The sequence below is a fragment of the Callionymus lyra genome, chromosome 4 (assembly GCF_982586985.1).
Source record: "Callionymus lyra chromosome 4, fCalLyr1.hap1.1, whole genome shotgun sequence".
Lineage (NCBI taxonomy): Eukaryota > Metazoa > Chordata > Actinopteri > Syngnathiformes > Callionymidae > Callionymus > Callionymus lyra.
Window position 1 is genome coordinate 10827329 of NC_141821.1, and position 23776 is coordinate 10851104.

Below are 23776 nucleotides of genomic sequence, written 5' to 3' on the forward strand. Positions count from 1 at the left end.
ACAATATGTGTTTTTTGAATTCTTAAATACTCATGAAAGTTTTATTTATCTTTAAAAAAAATTTATCAAAAAAAAGAACTATTAATCTAATTTGTAAGTCAATTAAAAGTGTAAACTCTGGCTCTTAAACTGGCGATGGAACAGCATGGCTGGATCCATTTCAAGAGCGTGGCAAGTACGTGGAAATTAATTGATTCTATACAAAGGTCAGTGGCCTCCGAGCACAGAGGTCTGCCAAGTCCAGCTCAAATCTCCTGGAATAGATCCAACACCGAGCGGCTCCAGCTCTACTGAGCCGTGTGTCAGTGAGGTTGTTGATCTGGTCGAGTTCGAGTCTTTTTCTTTTCTTATGTTGTGAAAGTTCATCTTTTTTTTCTTTTTTTTTACGACTTCACAGCTCTGACCTTCAATGTCCTCTGACTCACTCACACAGATTTTTTTCTTTAAAAACATTTTAATTATCTTGTGGAAGTTTACTTCTCTTTTACTCTTTCATATTAAATTGCTTTTTTTTTTAACCCCCTGGTGAAGTATGATGCTTTGAAAATACTGCATGGACTGAAGCGGCTACTTAAAAACCTAAGAAGCAGGAAAACATTATTAAAATAAAAATCAATCTTTTTCTAAATCGGTTAATTTTACCTCAAAAAGTGCCATGTTTGTGCCATCATAGCTGTTTCCCTTGTCGTTGTCGGTGTTGTTGATGAAGGGACTGTTTTCTTTTGGGACGCCATCACCTGGAGGAACAAAGACCAATGATCACCTTCGGGTCTATCGTAGGACCATCCATTGTTATAAACCAACAAAAAGGGAAGCGACAAAGGCTCATAATGATGGACAGTCAAAGAGAAAGTTCTTCATTTAAATGGAAAAAATAAAATGACAGTAACATGTTATGTGCAAGATTTGGGAAGCAAAATGACATATTAAACATTTACATGTATTTTCTGATTCCAAACAAAAAGGTCTTTAAGCACATATACAATTAAAATTGATTTTGCAGATTCTAGATTTTTTGGATATAGATTTTAAATACAAGTTCTGACCTAATCACAATATTTGTGAAAGACGATAAATGTGATTTTAAATGGGATATTTTAATCATATAATCATGAATTCTGTTTAACAAAGTTAACAAGGAAACGTTTAATGAGCGTCATAAAGAATTGGTCAAATACAAAGACTGTCAATTGATAAAATCCTTTTTATTTTACAATAAAATATGACTGATCTTTATTAAGCGACAATTTTAAACCCTTTCAAACAAAGGCTAATCATATTAACAATAAAGTCAAGTTTCTTTATTCAAGTTTAAAAGTGTATTAAGTAATCAACAGTCAGTTAAAACAAAATGTTTTTACTTCCTTTTAAATGAAATTACAATGTCATAAGAGGATTTTTTTTGCTAGTTGTTAACAATTAAATAATCTTTAGATATTTTAGCAGCTCTACCAGAAATAACTCTAGACATTAACAACGGTAGAAAGTGAATGAATGAATGATCGATCACCATTTCGAAACTCTTTTTCTTCTTAAATCTACATGAGCTATTATTCACCAACACTGCCATGAATGCTGCTCACTCCCTTGACTTGTGATACCATTTGACATGATCGAATTTGCTCTGTCAGCACTAAAGAAAATGTTACTCCATTTCATTCACAGGGAACCAAAACCAATTTGTTTTCCTAGCAAGGTTGTGACATGTTGATGGGCGTCGGTGTGAAGTTATTATGTTGACTGACCGCCTTGCCAAACATTTCTTATTGTATTTTATAAATGACATAAAAAGTAACAACAATAACCATCAGTTTAAATCATGATAGAACATGGAATGGTTCATAAGTGCAACTTTACATCAGAAGAAGCATACACTTGATTTTAAATGTAATTACCATAAATAGTCCCTTTTAAACAAGCTAGGTCTATACACATATTGTCTAGATGTTGTATCTAAATTTAAAATTTCTTCAATGAAAATGTTTCTTCTTAACATGTATTCCTTGAGTGGGTCTGGGTCACAAACATGTACAGAAGGACAAACATGAGGTCCAGCAACTTTTCAAAACATTTACCTTCAAAAGGGAATGTTTGGACTTTCTGCTGCAGTATTTAACGGACGATTAAGTTATTTATTGTGATCTTAACAGCATTGTCCGACACCATCGAGTGCAGAAAACCTTCGTCATTGTCACCTCTGTTGTCAAAGTCAAGTTATCTTTAAACGGGTGATTCAGTGAAAATGGGCTCTTCTTGTCCGGTGGTCATTCATCATCGCGAGGCATGGGCTCGAGAGGGGATTTCACGTCTAACTTTTAGTGCCTGATCCAGCTGCAGTGGGAATAAGAGGCTTGTGGCGCAGCTTAGCCTGCTGGTAATCATAGGAAAGTCATCATGTCCTTGTGTGGCTCTTTAGAAGGTAAAAACAGTGCAGCCGCTCCATCACGGGCAAAGACACTTTGCTCAAAAGGAAAACGGAGAATGGACTGGCACTCTGGCTGTGATGGAGGCAGCGTTGGTATCTGACGGGTTCGGCCCTCTGCGCAGATAATCATTGTCTTAAATGACACCAGCAAATCCTCTTTATGGTCGGTCGGCTAAAACTGGCCTCGACGCTTCCGAGTCGGGCGGTGCTGCCGCTCCATTAAGACGGCGCGTAAGGAGGATTTGACGTCAGGCCCGGAAGTGAGTAGAACATTCAATTAAAGAGGGAAGACTTTTAATATATTCTCTCACTTGAAGACACTCAAAAACCACAACAGCTTCAGCTCCAGTGTCCAGTATGAAGAATCTACACAAGGACCTCGGATCTTCAAGATATATCTAGTCACGTCAGGTTGTAAAGCGTCTTCAAGCCTCCCCCAAAAAGCACTATATAAATATGATGTTTATTATCATTATGTACAATGCTGAGGCTACTACATGTAAAAGTGGAAAGTATTGACGAGCAAGGTCGGTCATTCCAGAGCCGACTAAAGGTTATTTAGTGAAGGACAGCAAGTGTCAAGGTGTCAGCATCTAAAGTGCCGCGCTGAACATTGGTTGTTATATACATTTCACATACACTCACCAGCTTCAGCGAATAACACCAGCTCATATGTTCTTTACGACAAGGATTAGAAATGTCTCGATGTATAGAAACTATTGAGGTTAGAAGTAGTTATTGGTAGACGAATAGACGAAAGGCTCCAAAAGCGTTTTTAGTAAAAAAGGTATTACTATTTTCATCCCAAGGAAATGATGTGTCGCTGCTTTTCTCCAATTTTACGTCTCACGAAACAGGCTTGCGCAAAAATCGCCAAATTGAAACTTAAAAATTCTTCAAAATTACAGTTTAGTTTAATACATTTTGACTGACATTCCATAAAATGATTCTTCATAGTATATTTCATACAAACTACGTTACTATGAAGTACATTTACATATTAAATTACAGAAAATGTTTACATAGACAATAACAGATCATTTTTAATCTACAAAACAAACAATATTACTTTAAAATTATAAAAGAAAAAGGAAGAAAAACACTACCAAGAATGCTTTAGTGGTTTAAATTCCAGGACATTTATTTAGAATCATTGACCAGTTTAATGGTCAGAACTAGTTACTTTAAGGGTTTAAACTCAGAAATGATATACATAATATGAACTACTCTGTATTCTATTCCCCTTCCTGTTATTTCAGATCAAAATTATTTGGGTCAGCGCTAGTTCTTTTAAATGAAATTGAAATTCCCAAATCGGGTTTTCCACAAGCCTCGTCTCCTGTTGCGTTGACAAACCCCCATATCTGGCTTGTGATGTAACAAACCTCCCACTGAAGTCCAGGATCACAGATCGAGAAACAGAAGGTTACAAAACAGCTGAAAAATGCGGTGAGCTTTGAAAAGGTCTGATGGTCAGTTTGAGTGTAAACATGTGTGAGAGGACATTGGTCCATGGAGAGATGATCTAAAGTAGTTTAAAGAGAAAAAAAACAATGGCCTCATATCAACGTCACACTTGATGATAGACTTTTAATCCCTCTGGGGATATCCTTCAAAAATTTGATTCCCAGTACACAGCAGACAATAGAAGTTACAGCAAGTTTCATAAAAGCAAGAAATAGAAAGTGTAAATAAAGTGCAAAGAGATAAAGTGCAAATGACTAAAAGCTGAGGCAAGGTTTGCATATTGAACAACATAAAAAATGATATTATACAGAACTTAATTTACACGTTAAATCATTTCATACAGTGATAAAGATATACAATGTTAATGCTGTGTTGTTATACTGAGAATTAAAAATAGAAAACCGCATTAAAGTGATGTATTTAATGCTTAAGATGAGGCTTTCGATCAGGTAACTTTATCACTGCCTATATCTATGGTAGGCAAAGTTACAATATTACACTAAGTCCAAAGAGACCCGAGTGGTCCATCATCACATCTGCAGACTACCTGAACATTTGAAAATGATCTCACTATGTAAAAATGGAAATTGCGATCAATCAAATGGTGCCATATTTGTTCGATAGATACTTTATTGATCAACCTGAGGAGACATCCTTTGCTCATCAGCAATGATACATCCATTCAAACAAACAATAATGAATACATGGATAAATAATGTATAACTTTTTTATTTTTGTCAAGCTATACAACTGGTTAATAGTCTGCAGTGATCAATTTGGTATGAAATAAATGTGACATCTAATGGACTGATGTATTTGTTCCTGCTAACAATAGCACAAGTGACAAGAAAAAGTATGAAATTCCAGATAGATATTGTTTTTCAAGAGAAGGACATTCATTCATTTACTCAATAGACACAATCTAGGGATAATTTCAAAATCCAGATTGGTTTATCATGTACTGCTACAGTATATACAAGTGCTGGTGTGGCTGATAAATGAGCGATTGCTAAAAAGCACAGACGTGTAAGTAAGGAGGATAAACTCTCTGTGCTACAACAAGTTCAATGACCTTGTTGATCGCTTCTATTCATGCCTGAAAGAATATACCTTTTCTTCCTACATGCTCTGAGTAATTCTAGTATCTTAAAAAAAAAAGCCATCAGTAGTTCCTAAAGTCATCATTTTCAAGATTAAATAGATTATAAGTGATCATGTCAAAGGAAAGCAGTCAAATCAATAGTTTCATCAAGGTCCGAGTTACCTTCAGTGCTTCAAATCCTCAGCCTGGATAGAATAGATTTACATCTAAACACCTTTAATTTTGTGTCCTTGGTTCTCAGCCAAAAGCAATGGAATATCTAGTGCAACTGAGAAACACTATCAGGGTAAAGAGAAGGAATGTTCTGTAGCAGTTAGACAGCACCGTCCTCATTGCTAATGATAGAAAACAAGCTACATGGATTCGGCTCACGATTCGACCTCCAAGAGAATCATTTAACAAGATAGAGAAATATATGTTTCATGCAGACTGAGCTTCAGTTAAAGACGTAGCGTGAACATAGGTTGAAGCTTTTACGAGCATGTATGGAGGGATAAGCTGCTTTCTATACATCAGACATCCTTACATAAGGGAGTGGGATTCTCTTGACCTGCCACTACCACAAATCCCCTATAAGCAAAGACGGCTAAAGTGTGATTCAAAAAAATAAAATGAGTCAATGGTCCATTAGTCCGGAGGAGTCGATGCCACATCTTCAGCGTCATCTCTCTTCCATCTGCCAGACGCTGAAGGTCCTCATTTAAATCCGTGGTGATCTATGAACCTGAACCACAGTTTGTGAAGAGGAATCCATCGAGACCTCTTCCTAAGAAGTAGAAGAAGATATTGGTCCCATGAATTGGTAGTTAGTTTGTGCCCGACGTCTAAAGCCAGGGGTCAAAATCCATTAGAAGTCTAAGTTGAGGGCCAAACAAAAATGTCAAAGTTCTCAGCAGGAATACATTTCCTTTCTCTGAGCCTGGATTGATCGCAATTATCTCCGCGTTTGCCATAAAAAAAATACAAATCTGTCTCTTGTGTTATCTCAAGCACAACATCTTCCTCAGCACATCGACGTCTTGTTTTGAGATTTTGATGTGGTTCTGTTTTGATCCGGGCGGCCACATCAGATTTGACCCTTAAGGTCAGGTCCATTTATAACAGAGACCTTGCTATCCCTCCTTTACAACACATTTAAGCTACTAACATCACGTAGCATTGAAGGTCAATCTGATGCAGTACATTGGCTGTACAGGATCTGTTGTGCGCACAAGTTGATACAATAATGAACACGTTTACAAATGTTATTACAGTCATTCGTTTTTTTAAGCACCCATTTGTCTACGAAGCAGTTTCATCCGTGACGCTTTTCCGATACACACTTTCTTGATCTCAATCTTCGGCCTCTAAACTCTGCCTGCTCACCGTCGGGTTTAAACAACATTCTGGGATGTGCTCAGGCTCTCCGTCATTGTGGTAATAAATGCCTGATGAATCCTATTTATAACTGCTAAGCTGCGCACTGTGACGATGCTGTAAGCTGCCTAACGCCGTCGGAGTTAGCGCTCGTCGTACAGAGACAGGACGGGCAGCGGAACCGGGATAAAGAACATGATGCGATTCCCACATGCCCTTGCTCAAAAAAAAAAATCAACTTCAACCTCACTTTAAAGCGGAAACACGTAGACCGATTCAACTTTTGCGGGACTGAAGCGGAAAAAGCTCTCTCTGTTGATGTCACGGAGGGTGACCCCAAGAATGATGTACGTCAATCCACCACTACGACCATTAGCCGCCTCACAATTGAGTCCAATCTTAAAGATAATAAAAATGAGGGTGGGATGAACTTACCTTTCCGCCGAGACGCTCCCTTCGGCTCCATCTCGGGGAGCAGGTCAAAGTGGGGTCAGGAAGGGAAAGGGGTGGGGGGGCGGTCCAAGCAACCGGGGGTCCAAAAAGTCCAGAGATATTGCCAGTGAGGTGCAGAAGTCAGGAATGCTGCTTGTGCCGTGTGGATAATGTGAGGATCAGCTATTTTTGTGACAGTGTGTGTAGGTGTGTAGGTGTGTGTGTTGGAAGTGGCCTGCAGTGACGATGTCAGCGACAGCAGCCAACCCATGCATCACACAGCGCTCCCCCTACACATGGACATGTGCACTTCTGTCAAGCGTTCTACTCTGGCTCGCACACACACACACACACACACACACACACACAAACTTGAAGCTGCATCAGTGAAAGCTGGCACACGCACACACATAAAGACAAAGTGGGAGGAGTCAAGTCAGCCGGGGATACAGATGGCCTTAGACGAAGGACAGGTACAGTGAATGTGCTGAACAAAGAATGGATATTATTGTACGACTGTTATCGTTTCTTATTCTCCCGGAGCTTGAGGCGCTTTTTAGCGCCACACACGAGTAAACCTCCTGTAAATCATCTATAATCAATACAAGTTTTCCTTTCCTAAGCGAAAGTGCCGCTTGAGTGAACAGTCTTATTTGCCATCTGACCTTTTTTACTGACCTCAGGGTACGATTGACCTGCTGCAGACAAAACGGCACAATGTCTCTGATGCTGCACAGTTAACACCCGACAGCTCAGACATAAAAACATTTAAAAATATAGAAATACTTTAGCTTTTATAATCTTAATAAAGTCAATAACACTGTTAAATCTTTTGAAAATGTTTTCATTATATCTTGTTTTCCTCTCACTCTATACCGATTTATTTTAACCCTTCTCTCATTATGTGATTCAACATCTTCTATTCTTTGTTTCTAACATAAATAGGGGAACATTTGAAAAATAAATAATTAAGAGTATTATTTGAAATATTTACATGAAATTAAATGTGCAGGTTTTTAAATAACTGGGAAATAAAAATGACAACGTTTTAAAAAAGCAAAAATAAAGCAAGTAAATTGCCACGCAAATGCAAATTTATATCATTTATTACAGGCCTTCGCCTTACATCTTAAGCAAAAAAAATAAAAATAATAATAGTATTCTTATGTTAAAAAATCGTAAATAAATGTGTAATGTAAACAACAACAAAAAATCAAACATTGCATTGTTGATGTGACAACATGAATACAATCATCTAATTTATTTTAAACATAACCTTTTTTTCACATATAGATTTTTAATATGGACTAAACACATATTTAAATAAAATAATATTTATTTATATATAGATCTTGAACAATTAACTCTACACCAAAAGTGTAAATATTCTATAAATACCGATTTTTTGGTACATATTTTCTTCTTCAAAATACAAAAAATATATATTGAGAAGAAAGGAACAAATTAATGGCATTACTGGAAAAACTCCCAAACAACATTATTTTGTTATATCAAGAATGTGAACAAGAGAAATTAATATTTTACTCTGAACACATGTCCTCTCATCATCAATAATTCTTGCTTGACAAGCATTTTGAATCAAAGTTAAAGAAACTGACAAACGCACAAAAAAATCAACACAAAATGTACTTATTTTCTTTCTGAATGCATCATCACACCAGACTACACAAAACTACTTAAGCGACAGTGATCATTGATGATGTAAAGTATCAAGTTGACCTTGACCTTCTTCTAGATTTAGAAGTGCATCTTCGCTTCCATTGAACGGCTCAATTATCTCACCTTTGTCAATTCTCATCATTATTCTTCTGCTCTTTCAAGGAACACGAGATGCCAAGTGCTAATCATGTTAACAGATTAGGCTAATCTTGACCTTTTTATAAAACCCCGCAGCCAGTCCGTCGAGGGTTAAAGATCTTATAGAACGTCAGACTCTTTGCACTTCCGTTCGTCTGACTTTGCGTCCTTCGTCGGCAATACTGGACCATGGAAAAAAGCCAGTGGAACAACCGACTCAAATATCAGTTTTGACCAGTCATTACCACTTGTGGCCATGATGTCATTTGACCTTCTTCTACGGAGAACATCTAGAAGTGTGACTACAGAAGGGTCGACCCGCCCACACCACGGCAGATGTGCGTGAAGATCAACTGACCATCATGTACTGCATCATGACACCGACAGATGTGTGAGTGCAGCTTAAAGAGAAGCTATAAAATCACCGTTAAAAGGATTTAGCAGCATCATCTTAGTACATGTCCTCCGTTATAGATGCATGTTGCTTACATATACTGCAAGTGATGAAAACCAGAGACGCTAAACTCTGTAGGTATATGAAGCCATCAGTTATTTAATGGATGATGTATGTGTAGAGGACAGCAGAGAATAATTTGACCAGTTAAAGTCATGTTTTAGTTTGCGGAAATAGAATGGAACACAAATATATACAATAGTTGGAATAAAATGAGTATGACTTTAACTTCTGGTAACATTTCTAAAAGAATGCATTGTTCATCTCATATATCTTCATAGATATTTCAATTAAACATGTAAGTTTATATAATTATTATTGTTCTTTTATTGGTTTTTCTATTGAAAATGCACTTTCGCCGTCCTCAGAAATGTATTCTGAACGGATTAAAAATGCATAACAATTCTACCCTAGATTGTAATACCGCAGTTTTCCAGCCTGGGTCACTGTATCACAACGTAAAGTGAACCAAGTCCTCACCTGGAATGAGTTTACTTCGTGTTCTAAACATCTGACTCAAATCTAGCTTCAGGTCATTTTGTCCAGGACTTGAATGCTGTCCTCATACTTGTGAGGTGAATACTAAAAGTTTGTTTTTTTTCCATCTAGTTTTAGTTGACTAAAAGAGTCATTTAAGTAAGTAAGTAAATAAGTAAATGCTATTTGTAAAGTGCCTTTCTAGACCAGGGTCACAAAGTGCTTTAGCAATCAAACAAAATACACAGTTAAAATATATACGGTACTTGAAAAGATCAAGACACATAAGACAAACACAGGAGTCCCAGAAAATCAGGGAAAAGCCTTCACAAATAAAAATGTCTTAGGATGTTTAATACATTCATTGTTTAAATAAAACAAACCAGTCTTACGATTGGACAAAGACTTATATTGTTGACTCATTATCTTCTCTGCTCCGATTCGACACAGTAACGACAACCTCACACTTACACAAAAGCATAAAAACTAACATTACTACATTTATTCTTAGTACTAATTTTCACCGTGAAATGTCATGGAAAGTGTTAATGCAATTAGTAAGTTTTCTTAATGTTAGTGAGAAACATAATACAATCTTTTCGTGTGGTTTTCTTTTTTATTTCTCTTGTGTTTTATTTTCTCACAATGTCACTTTGTATTTTTAATCTTCGTTATCTTAACTCTCACCCAACATTTATTATAAATATATTTTCAAACACTGCACTTTAATATCTGCTAAAACATCACTGTTATAAAACAACATTAATTCTCTTGAATTAAAGATACACACGGGGCTACATTGGGATTTGTGCTACAACATAATGGAAAAACATGTGGATAATTTCAATGTGTGTTTTGTATTGTCCTCGTGTGTCATCTGTCTTCATTCATTGTGTTATCATTTCTTTGAGTAACAAGTACAAAGAGGTTTCCAGTGTCTTCATTTCGATGTTGACAGATATAAATGAAATGAGTAACAGCACAAGTCAACACTGGCTTTGACATTAATAAATGATGAATGCGAGTAAGAGCCAATAGAGTGTGTTGCATTAGGACTTATGACGTCAAATTATTGGATGTACTAAAGGACCAGCAGAGTTGTTCGTTTTCTGCCATTTACCATTTACCTTAGTGTACTCCATGAAGGCCACATTCTAACCACAATAAAGATACTCCTAACTTTCAAATATGATCATTTTTATTTGTTATCTATAAACAAGCTGGAGACAAGAAACCAGCCTTTGTGGTTGACGTGGATGTGGTTGACAGTCCGAGGCTGGATCTCCTCGCAGCTATTAAGTGTGGTTCTCCGAAAACCAGACCGCATTAGTATTTATCGGGTAGAACAAAGCTTTTGGATAATCTGTAATTATCTTATGATTTAGAGCGGATGCCAGCGGTGTTTGTGTCGATAACTTCCCCGCGGAAAAATGTTTTCGACGGATGCGTCTGAAGACGTGAACGGACATTAAAGAGAGTTGCTCAGGTTTTTATCTGAGGTACCATATCGACAGCTGGGAACCAGAGGGGAGGAAGAGATAAGAGGACAGGAAGGAGGAAGTCACGGTAACGAGAAAGATGATCCGTCGGGCTCGGAGAGTAACCGGAGCCCCGAGTCGTTCACTTTTTACAATTAAACCTGGGTGTGAAATCTCTTTAATAGAGTTTAACAACTTAGAACTGAACGCTATACGTTTGGAATCTTATTATCCAAGTGCATGTTCGTCGTTCTCGCAAAGTTAATGATTCAAAACTTTATTTGGGCACTTAAAAAAAATAGATTAGTCCGTCTGAGCTTATTGTAAAGAAGAAACAAAATTTGACTGCAACCATAGCAGTTGATAGCTATTTAAAAACAGGGATGGATATCTCTGAACAGAGTAAAACACTTATTGTAGGGACGATAATGCAAAAAATCCCAGAGAGGTTTTCTAAACACACATATGTATTAGGGTGAGCAAAAACATTTTTTCTTTACTTAAAACAAAACAAAAAATAGTCACATTTCTGAGATAAATATAATGTGATTTTAAGGACAAAAATACTTCAAACTCATGTAGTAGTACAACAGGTGTAACAATTAGAATGTGAAAAATTTGGTCAAATTCAATCTCAAACGGTATTAAAATCTTAACTATCAATTTCCAGTTAATAGCCGACAGGGGCCACATGAAATGACTTGAGGGCCGGATTAGACCTTCAGTTTGACACTTGTTATTTGGAAGTAAATGTTGCACCATGAACCATAAAAATACTCTGTGAATCTTTTATGTCAACACAATGGATGAATCTTGCAAATGACGTTCATCAAGTCAATATTTAAGAAGCAGTTTCTCCGTTACTCAAGTTAAAAACAAAAGTGTTTTTGACTTTTATCGTGGCTCTAGCAAACATCACATGTCACACTTTGCTCTCGGCAGGAATGTCAAGTTCTTAACAAACGTTGAGATTCTGAACCCAAACCTCTATCTTGCAAAGTTTGGTTATTCTGAACAAGCTTTTGGCAAGAAGTGGAAATAAATATTCTTTTGTTATTACACATGTCATGCTTTTACTCAGTGTTACATTCCTCTGCTACGTCCTCATTTCCTGGAGTCCCACCCTTCCCCCTGGTACATGTGCTGAATCAGGATGACAGCTCACTCGCTAAAAAAAGGAGAAACGCAGCATTTGTGCACACTCACCTTTTTAGGCAACACCCATGAAGAGGAGTACATGGGTCAGACCCAGGACACACTGTAGACAATGCATCTCCTCGGCACTGAAGTATGATCTAATGGGTGTTGACCCCAACAACACAACTCAGACGTATACACAAAGTGGAGTCTAATTTTGCAAAATACCATCTTTTGATATTGAAAAATAACTAGTTTTGTTAAAGCCTGCATAGGCATTTAACAAAAAGGTTTTGAGGATGTAAAACAAGGAAATCAAATGAATATATGTGACGTTAAATGGATCCAAACTGATTTTGAGCAAATATAACGGGTCGGAACGCCTTCAGGGGAAATGTCTCGCCAAATAATTGGCAGGAAAACTGATTAAAAAAGTCTGTTTATTTGTGTCATTTTAAGACTTCTTACCACATCAATACGTTTTTATGTCATTAATATTTGTCTCTTTCCATAATTACACAGTCGTAAACTTCAGTCATTTCAGAACACTTGCACGTGTTTATCCAATTTTACAGTCAAAAGGGATGAATATAAAACTAAGGATTTTTAGTAGAAGTAGTCGTAAAGTGGGTGGTGTCAGTTCATGGGGTGTAGGGCGGAAACGGGTGTGGGTTCACCCAGGCCAGGAGGGCCGCATAAAATATTTTCATGGATCTAAAATGAAAGTCTTTCTTTATCAATATTGTGAAATTAAAAAAGGCTACGAAACAGTTTCTAAACACAACTCTCACTGGTTATTACTGACAATACGAGGACATCTGTTGATAAGCATTTGTGGTCGTTACAGTTTATTCTGTTACAACACCACAAACAATTCCTATGTTGTGTTAACAACATTGGCAATAAAAGTTTTTTAATTCTATTCTTATTACTTCCCGTTAACAGCTATTGTTTTTTCCCTAGACCCGCAACCCCCCCGACCCCTAACTGGAATATTATTGTCCTGATTTAATGTCTCGCAGTCAGCTGACTCGTATGCTCTCGCTACACCCTTGTTTTGTTTGTCGTAGTCAACACAACTCCATTAGTTCCAATACTTTTCATAGCATTCTCTCACTTTGATAGAGTGTTGGCCATGAGCATGACTTGAGCATCAGTCACGCTCGTACATGAGCAGCATGTTATCATCGTTAGAAAAATGTCAACGTTAAGAAAACTATTGTACAACAAGTAAGTATGCCTGAAGACAACATAGATAAAGTTGAAGCTAATGGTGCGTATTTGAGATATTCCAAGGCAGATAAAAACTGTTTCTGTTTCACTACTACAGGTTTCTTATTTTGAGTTTACTTGACGGACACAAGCAAATTGATGTCGAAATAGACACGGGCTAATGGAAAAATATTCTTTCAAAATAACTCCTTTCAGACAGTAATAATCAATAGGCCCGATAAATGCCTCACAGACTGGCAACGTAGACATGGTGGCATGAAAGAAACAATCAACTTTGTGTAATACGAGTGTTTTAAGGTTGTGTTGCAGAGATTCAGGATTCATCTACACACAATAATAATTATTCCATCTTCATGGCACAGTCAGGATGAGTGCAAAAACATAGAAGGAACTCTCTAACAGTAGATGGTGGGGTGGGGTCTCACCTCCCCTTCGTCGGCCAACTGGAAGCGAGCAGCTGGAATAATCAATACGCGTATTTGACTTCTACGCTACACAAACTAGCTCTCCGAGTGCACCGCAGGTTGCTCTTTCCCTCCGTCCTCGGCAAGCGTCTGCGTTCGCTGGAACGGCGCAGCCTTCAAGGCGGTGTGAGATCCTGCAAATCTCTCCTTATAAAAGTGGCCTTTCCTTGCCACGCACAGTGAAATCCCAGCATGCAGCCCTGATTGCAGCACCACAGCACAAGTTAAACGCCGGGCTTTGATTGTGAGCGGCTGTAAAAGTGAGGTGGGAAGGGAGTCTGTTAAAAATGTCCTCCCTGACCCTTCCGTGCTGAGGATTACACAAATGAAAATGTTGTTCCTGCCGCCTCCCTCTTACGTGACGGTGAACGCCAGACGGTTGCCATTTAGACAGAACCGTCTCCAATGTTTCCTTAACATATTTCCTTCTTCATGTAAATGGAACAATTGATGCCACAAACCAAGATGGTGAACAAATGAAAATATTGAAACTGAAACAAATTTAATTTCTATTTGGAGTTTGTTTTTTTTATATCGTCAGTTTTTCCTTGCATTTGTGTTTGTGGGATGCAACGGTCTTATGTTTTTAGTTTTTAACATTTTATTTTTCAATAAATGGAAAACATGTGAATGTGTGTATGGCTTTGTGTGCCCTACGACACACACCTGCTCAGGGTGTCCCCTGCCTCTCGCCCTAAAAAACTGGGATAGGCTTCAGCCCCTAGCAACCCACTTTTTATTTTCAAAATAAATGAATGTTATGAGCTGAATCAAAACAGCTATAGTAGGTTATTATGTTCACCCTCTGGTTTAATTTTCAGGAAAAGTGTTGTAATTTTGCTTTGTGAAGTTCTTAATGAATCACACAGTGACTCATTTAATTGTCGCCCTCATCTTCTTTGAAGGTTTCTATAGTTGTTGCTCAACCTCTTTAGTGACACGTGTCTTCTTGAAAGTCTAATTTAATACATCCAGGAACCGATTTGCTTGTTTTCATCTTCTATTTTAGGGTTTTTTTTCTCTAACATTCCTGGTCAAACCTTCTCTCTCCTACCCATGTTTGCAAACCATCTGTCCTTCCTAATTTTATCTTCAAACTTTTTCAATTTAAGGTAAGGTAAGGTAAGGTAAGGTAAAACTTTATTTAACTATTCAAATCCGTTTATCCAATTTCTGTTGTTGACCTTTCTCGATTTTCCCAAAGACATCCCGTGTTCTGAATCCTCGACGCTCCTACCTCTGCTTGTTGAGTGTCTAAACCAAACATCGGGTCTCAATACCGTACTACAAAGCTCAATTCCTTATCTTCACTGACTTTAAAACCACTTCTCTCCACCACATACCACCACCTCTCCAGCTTCTCCTCAACCTCTTCACTCTCCCTACAAATCACCACATCATCTGCAAACACCATCATCCATAGACACTTCTTGTCTGCTTGCCCATGCTGAAGATTTATATCAATATTGTCCGATACCACGAGTTGGAAGACACTCCAAATGATGTTGTAAAAGCAAGTGAACAAGCAAACTGACAACTATGCCCTCAACCAAGCCATGAGAACATCACATTAAATACAGAGAAATCCTCATTTCACAGCTTTAAATCAACTTTTCAGCAGAATCCAATGACGTCAAACAGACTTCTTCTTGCAACTACCATAAAGTGACTGATAAGGGTGTGGGAGAACGCACAGCAGAGTATTATGCAATACTTGATAAACCACGTAGTCTGACAGCTTTCAACATAATTATATAAAAAGTGCTGATGGTTCAATTTGAGGTCATCAGTGGTTCACTGGGGGAATCCCTACAAACTGAGCATATCTGTCACAGTGTCTGTAGTTCAAATTAGAGGCGAACACTTCTGGTAATACCACATGCTGATAGGACACACCATAATAGTTTAGTTAGTTGCTTAGTTCTCTTCCATCCAACAGAAACAATCAACATGTTCAACATTTAATTAACTGAAATTGATTTATTGATGCTTTTTCATTTAAAAACATCACAACAACAACATGCCATACCTACCTTTCTACTGGTTTCCTCATCAATGGCAGTGAAACAATTAATTATCAAAGGGATGTTTATTTTAATATAATAAAATGTTTTAAATGGATTTCAGTTTTCAATGTTCCCTCAATTTGTGTCCAGCAAGCCTCATACATTATTTTCTACGGTGACTTCCTCTTTTTCTCTTATTTTACATCCTTACTTAAATATGCAAATAATGTTTTATAATAAAAGTGATAATGATCATAAAAATAGCTGTAACTATGCATTCAGATAGTAAAGTTTATACATAGCAGCTAAATGAAATTGATCTTTGAAAATAAAAACACAAAATTACTGAAAACATAATCTTTTACTATTTTAAAAATAGTAAAAGAACATCCAGTGACACTCCTGGTGTAACAAACTAGAAATCACACTTTTATTTGCTCCTAAATCTCATGCGTCCCACTGTTGTTGGAATGTGGACTAACAAAGATTGTTGCATACGAGAATCCTGCGCCCCAATTAGTGCCTTCTTTGTTTGAGTTCTCCAGAACGCTTGGGGCGAAAAAAAAAGGGATGGAAATTTTTGGTGACTCATGTCCAGCAGGAATCAAATTAAAGGATGTAGGAAACAGTCTGTAGTTTAAGAGGAACTCTGGCATGGAAAACTGTATGTCATACAAATGTCAGCGGCAGAATTAAAGTTCAATAATTTCATTAAATAACCGTGCACCAGAAGAAACCATCTAGAAAACATTGATATCCCTGGAGAGAAGGATGTTAGGGCGCCCGTTATAGTCTGGAATTAATTTGGACTCACCTGGGACGTCCTCACCGTCCTCTTGAAGCACATTGCTTTCCTTCACATCTTCTTCATCCACGCCGTCCTCCGCTGTCTTGTCTTTTACCGGGACTACGGTGAAGTTAGTGGGCATTTTTACACCATGTGCTTCGTCTGTCAGGCTCCTATCTCTTCCGTCTTTCTCCTCCCACTCCTCTGCTTCTTTCTTCTTCTGTCTTCTTCTTCTTCTTCTTCTTCTTCTTCCCCGCTGACAAAGTCTCCTCACGCCTCTCCTCGTCTTTTAAGGTTGTCCTCGGGCACTCTCGTGTGTCAGGAACACTGTCTCAGGTTTGTTCCTGTTGCCCGGACGCTGCCGTCTAACCATGTGACCCCTCTAACCCCACCCTCTGAAACTCTCCAAACAAGGAAGAGCACGATTTGACCCACCCAGTTGGGGGGCAGTCAACACACACACACACACACACATTTAGAGGCAACAAATGACACGTTTTTCTGCTCTAGCCAGACGTGTTTACATGTCAGGAGAGCCGACTTTGGTTATTTCTATCTAAATAAAGAGGAAGTGTGATAGAACATGTGTACGGACCCTCTTCCTATGCGGTGTTATTTGACTCCACGAGAAGGCAGGGCTAACTACACTCCTCAACAAAGGGTGACCACACATGTGTCCGTTATAACACAATTAGGGGGTGCTGTAGAGCATTTGAGCAAGAGGGGGGGGGGGGGAACAACACACAGATCTATTCATCGTCACAGGATCCGATCCAGACGCTGGTTCGACCCTGGCGTAGAGGGGCGCTTTCTTCATCTGAAACATGACTCAGATTTGTGTTTACATTTAACTCCTTCAGACATGTAAACATGCACACACTAGTGTATGCTAGGCAGACCAGGGAAAACATTTGGCCCTTTGGCTGTACCATATTGTTTGGACTAAAGGCTCAAAATTAATAATACATAACATACACAAGGCGCACCTGACTGGACCAACATTACATGTGGCATTATAATGTTGTTCTGAGAGAAAGAAACGAGAAGGTGATAAAAGAATAAACATAAAAACATCAAAAGCATTACTGACATTTATTTGGAGTGATACGACATCCTCGCGAAGTGATATAAAATACTCTCCGAAAAGTTGAATGGCTTAATCAAGCTTTAAACTGGATGGTGTGAATAGATTAACTTTAAAACAGTCATAAGCGAGATTGGAAATGTTGATTCTGGCTCCCCCTATTGATAGAACGCTGTAAATGCAATGTTATGGCTTCTCGTTTTAGCAGTTGTCACTTAATACATGTGCTTTAAAAAAAACAAAAAAAAACAGTTGAGGGCTCCTGTTGTGTAGGTACGTGGTTTTATCTTCCTTGCAATTTAAAAAATGTTAAAAGTCAGACTCAAAATGAAACTGATCTTTATAGATATATGAACAAAAGAGAGTATTTCAGATTTCTAACCCACTGTCCGACTTGGTTGTATACATGAATTTTTACAAGACAAGTCTTAGTAAGTAAGTAAGTAAGTAAGTAATATTTATTTATATAGCGCTTTTCCAGACCAGGGTCACAAAGCGCTTTAACAATCAAAACAATACTCAAAAAAGTATATACTTTAAAGATCAAGACAATACTGAGAACAACACAGGAGTTCCAGAAAATCAAGGAAAAGCCTGAACAAATAGAAACGTCAAAGTGTTTCTTAAAGGAGTCAAAGTGTTTCTTAAAGGAGTTAGTCCTATTCCACCATTCAGTTAGTCTTAACCCTGATAGATGTGGCGGAGAAATGCCTTAGGAAATCTTTGGTTGAATATTAAACAAAGCATATACGATTATGAACCATCAGGCACACAGGGGTTAACAAACAGGGATAATTATCATTGCTTTAATGAGTACCTGGAGCTTCTTCTGTTCTTCTGTACACTGGTACTTGAAACGCATCAGTGTGTGTATGAACAGCATTAGTTTGAGATTCAAAAGCATGATGTCATCTGGTGTTAAAATTAAATGATGCTTGTATTCCAGGCAGAAAGGAGGGAAAGGAAACAGCCAGATGACAGGAAGCCGGCCTCTCAGACATGCTATATTCTCAGACCTTAGAACTCCTGGCCATGGAGCCAGCACTTAGTCTGACCTCTTTCAGCGTGACGACAAATAGATCAATACTGTCAAAAGGAAATAGCAGGAGAAGAGGAGGAGGAGGAGTGAAAGCCATGATGAGAGTCATGTATTCCCTCCTATGTCAGGTTATATTACTAAATAAGTGTATCTTAACAAGTCAGGCTGCCTGTGAAAAGTAGTAACAATATTTTAGCAAAGAATCAAGATATCAGTAGACACGGTTACATCACTCATCCAGAGAGCAGGGGTGGTGATAACATGCGAGTCTCTTATCCTTTAAACTTATTACGTTAAAGGGCAACTAATGTGAAAATCCAACTCTCTTGACTTACTCACATGTTTCATATAAAGTCTTCTCCAAGATGCAGTAAGTCTTTCATCGTGACGATGTTTTGAAGTCATGACTTCATTAAGTTCCCCCCTGTCAGAAATCCCGGCGAACGATAGGCTACGAGAGCCGAGGCCATTATGCAATAATGTGCCCAGTAATAATGGGCTTAACTCCTCCTCCAGCCAGCTGCAATCATGCTCCACGATTGGTGACACGCAGTGACAAACTTTGATGCTGGACCAAACACAACAGAGTGGATGTGGTTGACAAGATTTTATCTTGAGAGAAGAGCTTTCAGTGGGCGGGGCTTAAGACCATTTTCTAATGTAAATATTTCAATGAAAATAGAGTTTTGTGCAAACAGACGCATACATGGTGGTTCCATTATTCAAATACTATTAAAAAAACAGAGATATAAAGATGAAAAATACATGGTTTTTTTTACCCTTTTACTACAGTTGGATAGACAAAGACCCGCTCTTGAACGACACTCAAAGTCCTGCATCTTCAGTTTCACAGCCCACTCAGTTGACTCGTCCAAAATACAAAGTATTGATTTGTTCCAAACAAGGGGATTGTATTTGAAACTGATACCTCAAGAGTGCCACAAGGACAAAAGCCGGAGTGAGATGCTCTAAAAACAGCACTGCCCCTCACTTTCATGAACACTAAAGCTTTATAATTCTCATTTGCATATAGAATCACTAAAACAAAGATTGGTCAGTGATCCATCTGATGGTGAAAAGAATGAACCATGTGGTACAACAGAACCTAACAGAAGAAGCTAATGTTTACAAATGACAAGCAGCGCCCTCTGCAGGAAAGATGGTGTTTACAAGAGCGAAAGCGGTTCATTCAGTTTGAAAAACCCACAACACTATTAATTAATTAATATTGTTACGCAAATATATGTATGTATTTTTTATTAAGATAATATGACAATTCATACATATTGATTTAATATTAATGCAATCAATAATTAAATTATAGAATGCAGTAAAAAAAAAAAATCAGAAATAGAATCAAAATAGTTTTATCTTTGACAACAACGTGATTGATAGCAATATCTGAATTTAAAAAATAATTTAAAAACGATTTCTGCCATTTATATTTACTGTTTACTTCCAGCAAAACCTTATATAACCAGGCAAATTGGAATTTCACAATCTCGGTACATTACATACTTTATGTTTTGGTTTATATTCTTTTTATTAGTTGATTATTTAAGGTTATTATTATTATTTTTTCATTTTGTTGGTTATTTTTATTTATTATCTTGAATGTCTTAATTAATGTATTCATACAATCCATATTGGACAATAAAATAACTTGTCTTTTAGCTTTGTTAATTGTGTATTTAGTTAAACACATGCTCTTTAAAGACCTTGAGGTAGATCTTAGTCAGTCAATAAAGGAAGCTTGTTTATTAGATTTATACATTTAGTAATGAAGTTCGCCATGACAAACTACATCATATAATCACACAAATGTCTTTTATGTATCCATAATATAACTGAATAACCTCTTTATTAACCTCTTTATAAGTTAAATTGAGTTGCTTTATTCAGACATAAATTAATAACAAAGACCTGTCTTTAAAGTCTGTCTCCAGTACAATAGATTATATACAAAAACGTGTCTCTTTGGAGTGACTACATCTGAATAAGTCATCTGACATTTCTTATATTTCATCGTCACTCGTTTGTCATGAAAGATATGGTATCAAGTCTCGAATCATTTGTCTTGGAATTTCAAGCGCTCGAGGCGTGATCTCGACTCCATGATGCTCTGCTGCCCCCTTTTGACTGAAGAAGAAACTGCACACCATTCTAGACCATAAGAAAAGCGACATGTACACAGTAACAGTTCCCAACTCAATGTCACCACTCTTCTTTTTCTTTTTTTTTTATTAGCGACTGATCCCTGAACTACACCAGGTGAGGCTCTGAGGTCTTTAAAGACTGCACACAAGGGGCCGTCACACGTCAACCATCTCAGGTAACAACCCAAACAGTCCTGCTAGTCACCCGTGAAGCCCTGTTGCAAACAACAGTCTCAGGATCCGACAGCTTAAGATCCTTTTCAAGCATTATTATTTTGTTCCCCCGCGTGTCTGCGAGTGCTTTTATTAAGATATTGAATGGCACAACTCATGTGCTTGCTTTTTTATAATGTAAACATCATTTTTTATTAGGGAAAAATCGACAATTACATTAGAAAAGGTAATGGTTTAATATAATTTTGAACTGTCCTCTAAAATAATACGTTGTTTCAGGGAAAGCTTTCGTCTTTTTTTTTGTTTCGTTAATTCAAAAGATTGAACATGTTTGTTTTTGGCACCCCTAGCTGCCACAAGCTGCAAGTGCATTTTGCCAGAGCAGAGAAAAAAGGCTCTCGTTGTTTCAAAATAATTGTGTTTAATCTTCATGGAAACTTTGAAAAAGGCCTCTCAGTCAGCCATTATGAAAAATGTAAAATAACTATTTAAAGACGCATCAATTCAAATAAAATTGAAATAGCTTTTTTTCTGATTATCCACTGATGTGAGCTACAATAAAGAAGATATCATCATTTCATGGCACTCACACTTGACTCTGGAAATGTAGATGTGTAGATCGTCTCAGGTGCGGTGGACTTTAGGAATGACCGAAGGTAATGTATTTTGTCATTTGTTGCCGTCTCTGGAAAATGATCCACGTACAACTACCGGTAATGTTATCCTGTCCCATGAAAAGTCCAAGACGAACAACAACATGTCAATGCCACACATGTGTTTCTAGAACATGAATTACAATTAAGTCCTAACTCCAGTTAGTCCCAGCATATCTTCAAATGTCACCACCTGGACATAGCCCAACTTAACCAAGTGTTTAAATGACTCGATGCGATCTTTTCTATTTCGATGGTGTTAGGATAAATATATTGAATGAATGAGGATAAATAAACTTGTGATCTTGCTCGTTCATGATTTGTGACTTCTTTGGCGTTGAGGCATCTTTACATTTGACATGATCTATAGCATCAATTCTTTCGGGCAGAGCAGCAAATGTGCATTATTGTAAGTGAGCAATTTATATTTATATAGCGCTTTTCCAGACCAGGGTCACAAAGCACTTAAACAATCAAAACAATACTCAATAAAATAAATACTTAAAAGTTGAAGATATCACTGAGAACAACACAGGAGTTCCAGAAAATCAAGCAAAAGCCTGAACAAATAAAAATGTATTAAAATTGTCCCTTAAGGAAACTAAATAGATGCCAGACAAGCTTTCAGTCCGATAGGTTTATATCATTAGGATTTAATCCCACGAGATCTCACAGCATGAGATCTTGCCACACCTCTAGTGCGTGTTGAGTTGTGTTGAATTCGAGAACTGACATGAGAGCAGGAGCTACCGCATTACATAAATACCACAGGTCTGACCCTAAAACAACCCCCCCCTCCCGCCCCACAATCAGTCCAAATGTATTTCTGAAATGCAACACAAACCAGTAAAGAGGAAGTTACAGCCAAACCATGAAAGCCTTGACGCTTAATAATTAGGGAAGTGTATATCGGCAAGAAACCAGTCGATACGTATCACGAAACAGGATTCTGTAGGAACAAGTATATATTTGTAGTATTGTTTGAGTACTCAAATCGAAATATTTCCAAAAATCAGCTTTCAAAGATGCTGGAGTCGACTGTATCCTCTCGTCCTCTGTAATTTGTTGGAATCTCGCAGAATTTTTTTGTAACTTAGGCTGTGGAGAACGTGAAAGTTTCATTGCAACACAATTATTTAATTTTGGACACACTATCGAAATTTAAAAAAAGAACTAATGTAAAAGATAAAATACAAAGTATTAAAATACAATCGTTACAGTGCTATCAAATTTGGGAATCAGTTTTAATGGCAGTAATGCAAGAACAGAACATGAATTTCGTCCAATCGATACAGTATCGTGAAAAAATAAAGCGATAAATCGCTGTATCCATGTTTTCCAACAGACTTCCTAATAGTGGCAATCAAGTTCCGATATCTTGTAGAATGACACCAAGTAGCTTCCTTAGGCAGTTGTTCATGGATAACCAGCTAGGATTACATCTCCACTCTATCTTCAACACACAAAAGGTGTCACTCAGTCATGCTGCACAAGGGAGGGGGTTAGACGCTAAACCAAATTATTGACCCAGTTAAATCAATTAATAAATTATAATACAAAGGATAGATTCATTTTAAATACAGGAAATGTTGTTCTCCAATATACCCTTGCATGATTTACCATGAATTGAAAAAGGATCATCCAAAGCACAACTAATAAAACAGAATTGTTGACTCAAATTACTGGACAGTTCGTAACCTTCACAGAAAACCAGCCGGTGAATCAGTGCTCACTGGATCAAAGTAAATCTTCATCCAGATCCCTATACGCAGCAGACATCCGACGCCTGCTGATGCCACCACTGAGCAGCTTAAACTTCTGATTGACAACTTAAAACAAACCAAATACAGAAGATTTCTTAAAGATACCACAGAAAAAAAATAAAATAAATTGATCCAAGTAGTATAAATTCGACTTGAAGTGTTGAGATGAAGGAACACTTGCTTCGTTAATTTTAATTTTTATAATTTCTATTTAAATCTTTAATTCTTGAAACAGATTAAATTAATTCTTGTTTTTGAGTTTAGGTTCTCT

At 37.4% G+C, this 23776-nt stretch overlaps 1 protein-coding gene across 7 annotated transcripts in view; it reads right to left on the reverse strand.

Moving 5' to 3' along the window:
- slc12a7b (solute carrier family 12 member 7b) overlaps positions 1–23776 on the reverse strand; it is a 51953-nt gene that overhangs the window by 24196 nt on the left and 3981 nt on the right. For 5 of the 7 annotated variants that reach the window (XR_015710881.1, XM_087788751.1, XM_087788750.1 and 2 more), the window contains exon 2: positions 643–737. Coding sequence is in view for 6 of the 7 variants with exons in the window: in XM_087788751.1 (XP_087644877.1) it covers positions 643–737 (95 nt within the window). In the remaining variant the exon portion in view is untranslated. Of the gene's footprint in view, positions 1–642; positions 738–6785; positions 6856–16663; positions 16994–23776 lie in introns of those variants that run through there. The other 2 variants (XM_087788749.1, XM_087788752.1) reach the window with 2 other exon arrangements.